The 13466-nt window shown below is 38.0% G+C and overlaps 2 protein-coding genes across 5 annotated transcripts in view; one reads left to right on the top strand and one right to left on the bottom strand.

Moving 5' to 3' along the window:
* The window catches only part of LOC123272705 (WW domain-containing oxidoreductase), a 44384-nt gene extending 33705 nt beyond the window's left edge, over positions 1–10679 (top strand). For all 4 annotated transcript variants that reach the window (XM_044739697.1, XM_044739694.1, XM_044739696.1 and 1 more), the window contains 2 exons: positions 9918–10103; positions 10161–10679. In XM_044739697.1, the coding sequence (XP_044595632.1) occupies positions 9918–10103; positions 10161–10614 (640 nt within the window). In that variant the 3' untranslated portion in view covers positions 10615–10679. The remainder of the gene's footprint in view (positions 1–9917; positions 10104–10160) is intronic.
* A 21-nt stretch (positions 10680–10700) lies between these two features.
* Positions 10701–13115, bottom strand: LOC123272712 (39S ribosomal protein L15, mitochondrial). Its single transcript, XM_044739711.1, has 5 exons — positions 12772–13115; positions 12544–12698; positions 12308–12473; positions 11747–11906; positions 10701–11072 (listed from the first exon to the last, which is right to left on the bottom strand). Exons 1-5 carry the CDS (start codon positions 12877–12879, stop codon positions 10771–10773), a joined length of 891 nt encoding a protein of 296 aa, XP_044595646.1. The 5' UTR covers positions 12880–13115; the 3' UTR covers positions 10701–10770.
* Positions 13116–13466: the final 351 nt, after the last annotated feature.

The raw sequence follows: 13466 nt of genomic DNA, 5'->3' as shown, positions 1-13466 counted from the left end.
GTTATGCTTTATTATACATTACGCATTCAAAGTCATATTTATATTTATTATACATTTTAAGGTAATTTTGATCGTCGCATTCCGAGGTCAAATTAATAGATATTTTTTTTTTCTTTTTTGCAAGAGATCACTCGAAAAATAGTATAAAATATAAAATTATTTCTAATCAGAATTTAATTGATTAAATTCAATTCATAATTATGGTCAAATAATTATAATAATATAACTATTAAAATATTAACTGACAAGTACTGGGCTGTCACAAAACAATAACAACTGTTATAGGTTATGTAAGGTCGGTACTTAAAACAGTTGCTTACGGTGTTCATTTATTGATTAAATTTGCAAATATCACTTCAATATATTAAATCTGCTATAACTTACGTGAACTTTTAATGTATGTTTAATAACAATTTATTTTAATGCAAAAAAACTTTATGATTATATTTCAATTTCAAATTTGCCGCGCACCGAAGTCGCCATTTTTTCTCTAATAAAAATGGGGGGGGGATAATGTCTCCGACAAACAACAAAGATAGAAACCGATTTTTGATATTAAAAAATTAATTAAATTAAAAATATGTTGTAAATCGTTATCAAATTTTAATAGAATATGTATGAAAAATTGTTCTATCTATTGGAAATTTTTTTTTATTGGGTCAAGTGGGCCGATTTTTTATAAATCCTCCATTTCCGGAGTTATTGAACAAGGACACTCATAAGAGATCGTGTATTTTTGCAAAACTTTAATTAATTATATCTCTTAAACGGTGTGGTAAAAAAAAATCTGATTTTTTTTCTATAGATGTATTAAATCATAATTTTTCGAATGAATATAACAAAATTAGGAAAACGGTTGACCCTAAAGGCCATCCCTGCAACTTCCCGCTCATTTCGTACTTAAGCGCACAAACCTACATTTATTACGTTTTTGAGCTCTTCGAGCTCTAAAAAATAATTTTCGTATCATTTTGAGCTCTTCGAGCTCAAAAATCTGCTAGAAGTTGAATAAAACACTATTTTTCGATTTTTAAACCGCAATAACTTTTGAATGAATGAACCGATTTTTACGTGGTTGGTGGCATTTAACGCAGTTTTTTAAGCCTTATAAAGAACTTTAAAGTTTAAATTGATCGAACAAGGAATTTCAAAGTAATTCCCAAAAAACGATTTTTTTTTCGCTAACGATAACTCACGACCGAATTAACCGATTTCGACCGGGCTAGCGGCAATCGACGTGTTTTTTTTATGTTAAGAGCTGATTAGTTTTTGGAATTGATCGGTCAAGCCGTTTAAAAGTGATTCCAAAAAAACCACATTTGAAAAAATTTTTTTTTGAAGTTTTTTTCAGATTTCTCAAAATCTACTGGTTCGAATCGGTGAAAATCTAAGTTTAGTCAAGCTCTTCCGAATGGTGCCAACCGCGATAAAATCGGTCAAGCCGTTCGAAAGTTATGAGAGGTTTACATACGGCCGTACACACACACACACACACACACACACACACACACACACACACACACACACACACACACACACACACACACACACACACACACACACACACACATACACACACTCGGGGCAGAAGAGATACTACTACCGGGCGCGTCTCCCCGAGCGGATGGGAGAACGCTCGCTGTCCTTGGATGACACTTAATCTCTTAGTTAATGAGGTACAGCGGGTAGGAGCCAAGCAAAATAACCAAACAAAATAAGCTCCCGTGGACAAAACTCCCCTTTAATGGGTTGGTCACACTAACTGACCTAGCAAGACGATTGGTTCCTGCTGTAACTCACTGGGAATGTCCGGAACCTGTATCGTAGTTTCCGACGATGCAGGCCACGGCTGATGTGAGCTTGCTCTGCCGAGGTGAAAGTTGCAGCAGTGGATCAGGAGCCAGCCACTTCGGGCCTTGATCAGGAATTACGCAGTGAGTGTTAGAGATCGGAATCTTCACCGCTCCGAGCAAGTCTAGTCCGTCCGTGTATTCCGGGACTGGCTAAGTGTCGGCTAGGCCTCAGGGAACTGGGGTAGGAGTACTATCTCCGAGGGTACACCCGTTCCTAGTTATGGCAACCCGCTCCACTCCGTACGATGCGCTGGTAAATCAAAAAAGTATGAGTAACTTACAGGAAACAAACAAGAATAGAAACGGGCTTCATGCTCAACAAGCAGCGATTGAAGCAAGCGCTGACATAAAGAGAACGCAAGCGTTGGAGCGCCTTGAGAAGCTGACCATTGAGCTGCAAGAGTTTGTTCAAACTAAGGTCAATATCCACAAGGAGATAAAGACCAAGACAACCGGTGTAGTCAATGCTCTTGGAAGGTTTAAGAAACTGGACGAAGAATGGCGCTCATCATTACACCGCACCCCTTGTGCTACATCGGAGAGAAACAGTCAAGTGGTTGTTGAAGAAGCGATGGACACTGGAGCCGAAGGTGACGGAGAATCAGTCGCTGAAGAAGAAAGTGAAACTATCACAACGGCAGAGACTGAATCCTTTGACCAAGACGGCCGCATTATGAGGAAGTTGAAAAGAAAAATTCGTTCTCCCGAAGGCGGAGCTTTTCATACTCCCAAGAAGCTGAAAGACGTTGGACCTGGTCATCCCATCAAGAAGCAGGAAGTGATTAAGGATCTTCCTCAAAACTCTTGTGAACAGAACAAGAAGCCAGGCTGGGAAAAGGTGCAGTCCAGAAAGGACAAGAAGAAGGAGCGCAAGAAACTGCCCCCAGAAAAACCTCTGGTGCCTCCACCGAAGCCGAACCAGAAGCCAAGAAGAACAGCAACGAGACCGGAGGCACTTATTATCCGTCCAGCGAACATAGATAAGTATTCTGAAATACTTACACGGATCAAGGCGGACGTTCGCCCAGATCAGGTCCGCAACACAGTCGAGAAGATACGCAGGACCGCGACAGGGAACATTCTCATCACGCTGTCGAAAGGCAGTAGTGATAGAGATAAAGACCTGCAGAAGACTATCGCGGGAATACTTAAGGAGGACGCAAATGTCATTAGTACAGGACCTGAAGAAGACCTGGAAATTCGCGATATTGACGATACTACAACTAAAGATGACATTCTAACAGCTTTACAAGAGGCAGCTGGAACCGATTGTGGTATAACAGTAGAGGCCATTAAAATTCGTAAGGTCTTACGTAGCAGAACACAAATTGCGTCGGTGACTCTGGCAGCAACGGTAGCGCAGAAAGTGGTAGGAGAACACGGCAAGATTAGGATCGGCTGGACCAATTGTCGTATTAGAACAGTACTAAGACCAGTCCGATGTTATAAATGCTGGCATTTTGGACACCGTGCGGTTCAGTGCACAAGTGAAGTCGACCGCTCCAAACATTGCATTAAATGTGGAGAAGAGGGACACAAAATCGCCGAATGTAATAAGCCTGCTAAATGCGCACTGTGTGCGGATCAATCCGGTACAGAGAATAACGCCCATCATGCCAGTACAAGCAGATGCCCAGTATACCAAGAGGCACTCAAGAAGATTGTAACGGGGTGGTTAGCCCTGTCCAATTGGTCACCCCTTTCCTCTTTGAAAAGGGCGCCACTGGGATTTTATACTCGGTGTCCCAGAAACCGGGGAGCATGAGAAGGAAAGATCGGGTCGTGAGAAGTTGAGAAAGGCTGAAAAACTAATACTGAGAAACAATTACAATTCAATTATTTATTTAATTTAAACAATTTAATTTTAACAAAATTCCTTAATAATATTACCCTTGAAGTTAACTTATCAATTACTTAATTGTGAGGACCTCTCACCTACGCAGGCACTTGCCAAAACTTACAACTAAATATCTTAAAATTCTTTCGACTATAGATCATTACGCATCTATTTTCTTACTTAATCATAGACCATTACGCATCTATACTTAATTTCTAAAATTAATCATAGACCATTACGCATCTAGATTATTAATTCCTTAACCCTCGTCCAACTGACGGAATACCATATAATCTTACTAAATTTCATATAAAATCATTCACCGGACGTTAACTTCATTTCTCAAAATTCTTTTATTATTCATACATCTTAATTACCAATAAAACTATATCCCAAACTTCGTATTCTCCAAATTTACCAAAATTACTGCCCAACAATTTCTTAATACAAAATTCCGACCTTCAATTTTAATTCATTAAATTCATTAATCCATCTTACTTAACTAAATTCATTGTTAACTTACTTAACTAAATTTCCAACTAAAATTATCAATCAATTTATTCTACTAAACTCACTAATTTATTTTTTTCTCAATCTCCACTAATAATCTTTACAAAATCCACTAAATACTTTTATTGACAAAGTTCATTACTCATCTTCTAAATTTACTAGATTCATCAATTCTTCTTAGCTAATTTCTCTAATCAATTATTCTTAAACTCAATAAATTTCTTAATAAATTCATTCGCTAAATTAACTACTTTAATTTCCCAAAAAAAATTCTAAATATCAACTGTTATAATCCTAAGCGTCTTAACAAAATTTCTCAGCCATAGAACTCTCTAGAATGACCTTCACTGACTTAATTACGCATTTTTATTTCTTATTCCAATTTACTTTTCTTTATATCTCGAAAATTATTAACTAAATTAACTTATTATAGCCAGCAGGCCTATAATAAATTACTGATTAAATTATCTACAGTAAATTCACAAATAACTATTAATCTCATTCTTTTAAAATAAATGTCCAATAACAAAAACTAGCTAAATGACCTTGGCGCATGAATTTCTAAAGTACAAAACTTGCTAATACTAAGATGACCGCTCAAGAAATTAAATTTAATTATTTTGGCCTCTTAATTAGATTATTAATTAATTTGGCCTAAAATAACTTAGAATACCTGACAACTGAACCCGGTACTCCAGCGATGAAATCTTTTCCCAGTAGAAAGAAAATGACGGAATCGGCTTCACTGTGCTTACTGACTTCCAAGGCTCCAGAAACTCGTATCTCCAAATTACACCCAACTCCCGATCTTATCCTCGATCAATTTATCCTAGAAATTCCAGTAAATAAATATTTTGAATAAGACGAAGATCGTCAGCCAAATGGCCTAACGACAAGTAATTTTTAACGAAATACCAGACAATAAAATTTAATCGCTTCGTTCCATTCGTGAAGCCTTAAGAAAGCAACTACTTACTTGTCTTAGAAAATTATCCCACGCTGGAACACAGTTACTTAACGTACTCGCAAAAATTGCAGGAAGAAAGAGAGCCTTGACACAACACCCGGCGTTTTTATAACCTCTGCTCGTGCTCTCCAACTTCGCTCCCGCGCTTCATTTTCCGGGGACAGCGGTGGGGACTCCGCGATACATACGACCCGGTGACGAGTCGTACAACTACTTCATCGCGCTCCGAAGGTAAAGAGTAGCTCCTACTCACCGCGGCACGATAATCAAAATTAAGTCCCGCGGGAATTCAAATTCCCTGTCACAAGATAACTGATAAACGAAAATGAGAATACTGCAGCTAAACATCAACCACTGTGAAGCAGCACATGATTTGCTCATGCAGACAGTACGTGAACAGAAGCTTGACCTTGTGCTTATATCGGAACCGTATAAACACCTCGGCGGCCAACCATGGGAAACTGACTGCACCAAAAAAGCTGTCATATGGTCCTGTCGCAAGCTCCCCTTCCAGAGTGTCGTTAACAATGGCAGCGCCGGCTTTGTAGCAGCATCGGTAGATGGCATCCGCTTTTACAGCTGCTACGCACCACCTAGCCTCACTATTATTGAATTCATGGACTTTCTGGATCGACTGACGGAGAACGCGAAGCAGTACTACCCAGTGGCAATAGCTGGAGACTTCAACGCCTGGGCAGTGGAATGGGGCAGCAAACACACCAACGCTCGAGGTAAAGAACTACTGGAAGCTTTTTCTACGTTAGATGTAGTATTGTTAAACAGCGGCGATGCGCCGACGTACACTAAAGGAGACGCAAGTTCTATTGTGGATCTTACTTTTGTCAGCAGCAGCCTCATCAGAGGAAACTACGACTGGAAGGTGATGGAGATCTACACGGCCAGCGATCACAATGCGATTCTCTGGGAAGTATCAAAGGACCAGAATCCTAGAAGACCGGCTAAGAAACTTGACATCGTTGGGTGGAAGGTGAAATCCTTTGACCCAGGTGCTCTAGTAGCTGCCCTAAATAGTGAACCGCTTACTACTGGATCTGCAGAAGAAATGACCAAGGACTTGATGAAGAGAGTGACCCAGGCTTGCGACACCTGCATGCCCCGTAAACGGGGCATGAACCAAAGACCTTCGGTGCACTGGTGGAACGAACACATCAGCTTCCTACGGAAAGAGTGTCTCAAGAAAAGAAGAATATCTCAGCGTGGTTATCGGCGGCCTGACTCAGCGGAACTAGTCGCAGAATACAAGAAAGCTCGTCGACATTTAAACAAAGCCATCAAGGATAGCAAGAAGAACTGCTGGAAAGAGCTAATCAACGAGGTGGACAAAGACTTGTGGGGTAGACCTTACAAGGTAGTCATGGCACACCTGAAATATCAGCCAATGCCGTCTCCTACGTGTCCTCAACTCTTACAGAAGATCGTGACTGCGCTGTTTCCACGACAGCGCGTTTTCAACTATCTGTTGACACAGGACGAACTGAATGATATTCCACCTGTCACGAAAGAAGAACTGATGGAAGCTTGTAACCGCGTCGGGAATAACAAAGCACCGGGATTGGACGGAATCCCTAATATTGCCTTGAAAACATCTATTAAAGCAGCGCCAGCGTTATTCCTCGACGTCTACAACATCTGCTTGAAGGAAGGGATTTTTCCTCGGAAGTGGAAACAACAACGGCTGGTACTACTTCCTAAAGGGAAAAAGCCACCGGAAGAACCGTCATCTTATCGTCCACTCTGCATGCTGGATACAGCCGGTAAGATACTAGAACGTATAATCCACCAAAGGATAGAAGCAGTTGTCGATCTACTCTTGGCAGACAATCAGTACGGATTTCGGAAAGGACGATCAACCCTGGACGCGATCAACCTGGTTGTCGGTATAGCCAAAGACGCAATTGCCGGTACCAGATGGAAGGGGGGAACGAAGAAATATTGCCTGGTGGCAACTTTAGACATAAAAAATGCCTTCAACTCCGCCAACTGGGATTGCATCATGCAAGCCCTTCAAGAGATGAACGTACCAGGATACCCACGAAGGATAGTCGCTAGCTACTTCACAGATAGAGTCCTGAGATATGACACGAAGAATGGTCCAAAGGAGTATGATGTTACTGGAGGTGTACCGCAGGGTTCTGTTCTCGGTCCACTTCTCTGGAATGTCATGTACAACGGATTGCTGAGACTGAAACTACCAAGAAACGTCAAACTGGTAGCGTACGCGGACGACGTAGCCGTAGTAATAGTCGCCAAGCATCTTGATGAGATAAAACATATGTTCGCTATCACCTTTGAGCAAATTAACCAGTGGATGGACACAGTAAATTTACAACTGGCTAAACAGAAGACCAAGGCTGTAATCACTAGCAGAAAAGTGGTGGAAACGATCAATCTAAACTTCGGAGACCAAGAAATCACATCCCAACCATTCATTCGATATCTGGGAGTGATGCTCGATGCCCGACTTAACTTTAAACAACAAGTTGAACACGTGACCACCAAAGCATCAGCAGTAGTAGCCAACCTAGTACGATTGATGTCCAACATCGGTGGCCCGAAGCAGACAAGGAGGTCATTGCTATCATCAGTAGTTACATCGGTCCTCACATATGGTATATCCATTTGGGCCGACGCACTTGAGATCCAAGAATCATGGAGGAAAGCATGTCCAGTTTACCGACTGAGCGTGCTAAGAGTAGCCAGCGCCTTTCGAACAATATCAGAGGAAGCAGTGTGTGTCATTTCCGGAATTTTGCCGCTCAGAGTCCTAGCTGAGGAAAGACGTAACCTTTACCAACGAAAGAGGACAACCGCACAAAGTGCCGAGGAACTCAGAGCTAAAGAACGGCAGAACAGCATCGCACGATGGCAATCGCAGTGGGACGCCGCGACAACAGGGAGATGGACACACCGTCTCATACCGAAGATCGAAGTTTGGCTAAACCGAAGTCATGGCGAGGTCAATTACTATCTGACGCAGTTGTTGTCAGGACATGGATGTTTTCGGACGTATCTTCACCGCTTCAAGCATGATGATTCACCGGAGTGCCCGTCCTGCCCAGGAATCAATGAAGACGCGGAGCACGTTTTCTTTGAGTGCCCACGATTTTACCCACAGCGAGATGAGCTGGAGATGATCCTAAAGAAGAAAATCCAACCAGAGACAATAGTAAAAGCAATGTTGTCATCAAGAGCCTCCTGGAACGCCATCAGCACATTTGCAACAGAAGTCCTCATAGACTTGCGTTCCATCGAAAGAAGAAGAGCAAATGACAACAACTAGAATAAAGGTAAAATAACACCTTAGCTACCAGAAGAAAGAGCAGTAGCTAGATCCTCCCCTCACGAAGTAATGCCTAACGGCGGTTTCCATGAGGGATTAGGGGAAAGAGGAAAAGGGGTTTAGGGTTTAATGGGTAGGGGCGCTAGCGTCGAGTTTTAGTATGACACTGCGTCGAGTCGCCACATATCCAGGCCAAACAACTATGCCTAGAATCCGTAAAAAGGATCCCCCCCCCCTTAAAACAAAAAAAAACACACACACACACACATACAGACGTACGGACATCATCGCGGAAACATTCGGGGAGGCTTCCTAGGACCTCAAAACGTCAAAATTCGTTGAAAACTCGATTTTCGAAAAACGGGGTGAAACCAATAACTTCCCGATTTTTGAAAATTTTCAATTTTCTTAGCGGGAAGTTGAAAATATGGGGTCAAGTTGAAGTCATTTGGAGCCCAAACTACCTTAAATTTGTCAAAGACAAATCCAAATTTATCAGTTATACTATAAATATCTATTCTATAATCAAATCAAATAATTTTATTACGGAAAAAATATCAGTAACTTGAAGATTTGTTTTTAATAACTTTAAACTTATAAATAAAAAAAAGAGGGTTTATGTGAAATGGAGGAAAAGGAATGATACTCATAATGTTGCATCTCCTTTTTGAAGAATACGATACTCAGAACATCAATATTTCACACAGACATTAGATTATTCAATATTATTGCACGCTTCATAGCCCGAAGCGCGTGAGGTTGTACTTGATCCCCTACTCGGCAAGGTTAAGCAATCTTGTGATCTTCAAATGCCTCTGTCACAACCATATTGCACTTATACAATAATATAAGTAGATGTACACCGTTAAAACACTTAAACCATTTCAATTAAACCATTTTATACTTTCTAAAATCATTTAATGTTGCTATTTTGAAAAAAAAAAGAAACGTTTCGAAATAGTTATTTTCGATACATATGCGCAAAGATAGGGATTTTGACGGCTTGAAGTGACGTCACAAGTTTTAGGCCATGGGCGCATTCTTATCAAGACCGAGTTATTTATCCGGACGAGCGTAGCGACACACACACACACGCGCGCGCGCGCATACATACACACATACGGACATCATCGCGGAAACATTCGGGGAAGCTTTCAGGGACCTCAAAACGTCAGCATCCGTTGAAAACTCGATTTTCGAAAAACGCGGCAAAACCAATAACTTCCCAACTTTTGAAAATTTTCAATTTTCTTAGAGGGAAGTTAAATATAAAACATAGTTAGAAATTACTTAATTATTTGTTATTATTTTTTTATTTTTAGCCAATTACACAATTTATTTTTTTTTTTTTTTAATGAATGAGCGTTATGAGGCGTGCACTTTTGCATTCTCCAAACTTTTTATATCTAAATCTCAATTTAGAAAACTGAAATGAATTTCTTTTTTTAGTGCATTGGATATATTGATATTGAATGCAGGCATTTTCGCACATCCGTACTCATTGACCGAAGATGGTTATGAACAAACATTCCAAGTCAATTATTTGTCTCAATATTATTTAACCGTTCTACTGGAAGACCATTTGAAAATCAGTACTGACAGTAGAGTAGTGGTGGTTGCTAGTGAATCACACAGGTAGAGTAAATACAATACATTAATAAATTCTCAAAACTCACTTTTGTATTCATTTAGGTTCTCATCAATACTAACAAGGGAAGATATTTATCAATTAAAATTATCTCCGTCTATCTTCAAGTATTGGCCGATGGATGCGTATAACAACTCAAAGCTTTGTAATATTGTGTTTGCTCAAGAACTGGCTAAACGATGGCCATCAGTCAGTGTTTTTAGTTGTCATCCAGGAAATATGGTGTTTACCGATTTACCCCGTTACTCATGTTTCTACAAAGTTCTTTTTGCTTTAGTAAGACCATTTACAAAATCATTGCAGCAGGCAGCCAGTACAGTAGTCTTTTGTGCAACAGCAAGCGAATTAGAAGGCCTTTCAAATATGTATTTTAGTAATTGCTATCGTTGTAAACCATCTGACACTTCTTTGAACCTAAGTTTAGCTTCTAAATTATGGTCTATTAGCCAAGATATGATAGCAACAGCCACCAAACATACAAATTTCAACACTTTTTAATTATTAAGTGTTTGAATCTAAATATAATATGTACAAGTTATTCAAACAATATGAAAATAAAAAGACTTAGAAAAAAATAAACGGAGTAACATTGAAAACAATTGATATTTATTGTACGATTCCAACTGTGATATTAGTTTTTAACACTAACTATATTTAATTAGTATAATATTCTTTGAGATAGTCAGCTGTTGGTTTCAAAATAGCTTTATCTTTCAAACTTACAACCCAACCGGGTGCTAGACCATGAAATACCTGCCGTGGATTTTTACGTTTCGCAAGTATGTTGAATTCAGGATCATTTTCTAATTCCGGTAAAGTGTAACCATATTTTTGTGATAAAACAAGTCTTTCATGTGCAACATGTTGTACATCAGCTAGATAACCTCGAGTAGCTGCACTGCTGTAATATTCTAAGCAATCTATAGGTGGTAGCATTCTTCGAGGAATTGGACTACCTGAAAATTAAATAACGATTTGGTATCATTAAAAAGTTAATGAATACGGACATTCAATATTTGCCTAATTACAGACATTTAAAAAGAATAAACTCCAAGCGTTTAAAATTTCACTCTTATAAATTTCAGATTACAATAATATTGAATATATATAAAACACTGAGAAATTTCCTGAATATTCATTATTTTAACAAAATTTCTTCAATTGTTTGTAACAAAAAATTAATAGCTCCATACAATTGCTTCTATTTGCAAAAAGTAATTTAAATAATAAAAAGATTAATTTAATTGATTTTTTTCTTCATTTAAGAAGGGTTTACATTTTTTCTCTCTCTCGCCCTCTATTGGACAAACGAAAGTATCTCTGTCATACTTGTACAACAAATGGAATCTTAAAACGCATTTTATGCATAAATTAAATAAATTAAAATTTTCCAATAATTTAATTATCTATCGAAGAGCGAAGCGTTTTTTTTTTCGAAATTTTATCACATACATGAGAAAAACACGTTTGAAAATCAACTATAAACCGCTCTTAAATAAGATCACTAAACATTAAAATAATTAAAGAGTATCATGCGTACAAAAAAGCTATTCAGTGAAATGACCAACATTTAACAATAACTCGTTAGGTATTTAATTGAGTAAGATAAAGTAAATATAAAATGCATTACCTCTTTGGAAAAATTTTTTTGTATCTGCTAAGCAATCTAAGCTAATCTTATCATAATAAGCTGTAGTTATCGTGCCTCCATTTTTTTCGATTGCCGCTATTACTGGCTCAGTTGTCCATTGTACTTCAATATTTACTTTGGAATTGAAGTGATCAGCACCCTATTAATTAAAAAACGGCTCTTCAAAAAAAAGTAAACAATTGCGATCCTGATAGCTAGTACTTTTAAACTTGAAATAAAATTAGAGTGAAATTTAACATAAAAAATGCTTATATTTGACATTTGAAAGATCTAAAAAATTTAGAGCAAAAAACATTGAGTCAAGATCAGGTGTAATTTAACACAACTTCTTAGGTTTTTCTTACATTACCGTGTGATTATGACAAACTCCTAAAATATTTACGTTAAATTGAGCTCTGTTTCAGTTTCACATCATTACTATTAAATCCCTAAAAATGTTTTACTTGAAGTCCATCATAAATTTAGGAGAATAAATTAATATTGAAAGGTTTCCGTAAAACCCTGACTGTATATTAATAGATAGTTGATTCTTATACAAACATCAATAGTGAGTTGGAATCCAGCATGAGTCTGCCTTGTATCGATAGAAAATAAACCAGTGTTTATCAAAGTTGCGAGATCAATCGGTTTTGAGGTATCAATTCGGTTTGTATCTATAAGCATTTGCAGTTGTTGTAAACTGAATGGAGGATATTGACGCCTCAAACTAAAAAAATTTTTTTATTTATAAAACTATTATTCCAAAATGCAGAGTTTTTATTATGTTAAGTACTCACTGGTGATTTTTATAGTATGGTTCGAAACCAAACCTAAGATAGAATGGTCTATTTCCTGTTTCATATCCAAGTCTCATGTAATTTTGTCGTTGACCAGAGCCTTTGTTTCCATGACCATGTTTGTCACCGCCGTGTTGACCTCTTCCTCTTTTATTCTTAAAATGAAGTATATTTTTTTGAAAAATAAAAAAAAATAAAATAAAATTATTGACAATAATTGATCGGAACCTTTTTCAATGTACCAGGATTAGCTCGTAAGTTTCCCAAACATACTCTCGGTAATGATTTTAACATCAACAGGGCCAAATCTCGACCACCGCTTCCTCCAACTGACATTGTTAATATATTTGGATTGGTAAAAAATTTTCTTAAAAAATTGGTAGTCAGCTTTGGTGTCGTGATTTTTTAATTTTGATCAATTACTCTGTAAATAAAATCTTCAATTACTTTCACAGTAGCTTGGATTGAAAATGTAGATAGAAAAACTATGCTTAGGTTAGAAATCCCGATTCTTAGTCAAATTTAATGGTTAATTGTGCAATACCAATATAATATAATACAATTAAATTCTTAGTAACTAAAAGTGATTAGACTACCATCTCGTGGTCAATAGATAATGCCGAATGCCGCGGCAGTTGGGCACGCAGGAAGAACCCCCAATTACATCGAGCCTAGATGATTCTCAGTCAAAAATTTTCTAACAGAGTGTCATCTAGCAGAAAGTAAACCAACCAAATGAATAATAACCGTAAATGACGTAAATAAAAATGACTGCAATAAAAATGACAAAATAACGAACGGACATATATCCTATAGTACGAGCAGTAAAACGATAGTTAACCAAATTTATTTACACAAAATCGTGAAAACACTTGATGACGTCCAGCCAAGAAGACTGTTAGCTAAAAAACATAAGCCCAAGT

The sequence above is a fragment of the Cotesia glomerata genome, linkage group LG10 (assembly GCF_020080835.1).
Source record: "Cotesia glomerata isolate CgM1 linkage group LG10, MPM_Cglom_v2.3, whole genome shotgun sequence".
In the NCBI taxonomy this organism is placed as follows: Eukaryota; Metazoa; Arthropoda; class Insecta; order Hymenoptera; family Braconidae; genus Cotesia; species Cotesia glomerata.
This window is presented reverse-complemented; position numbering and strand designations above follow the sequence as displayed.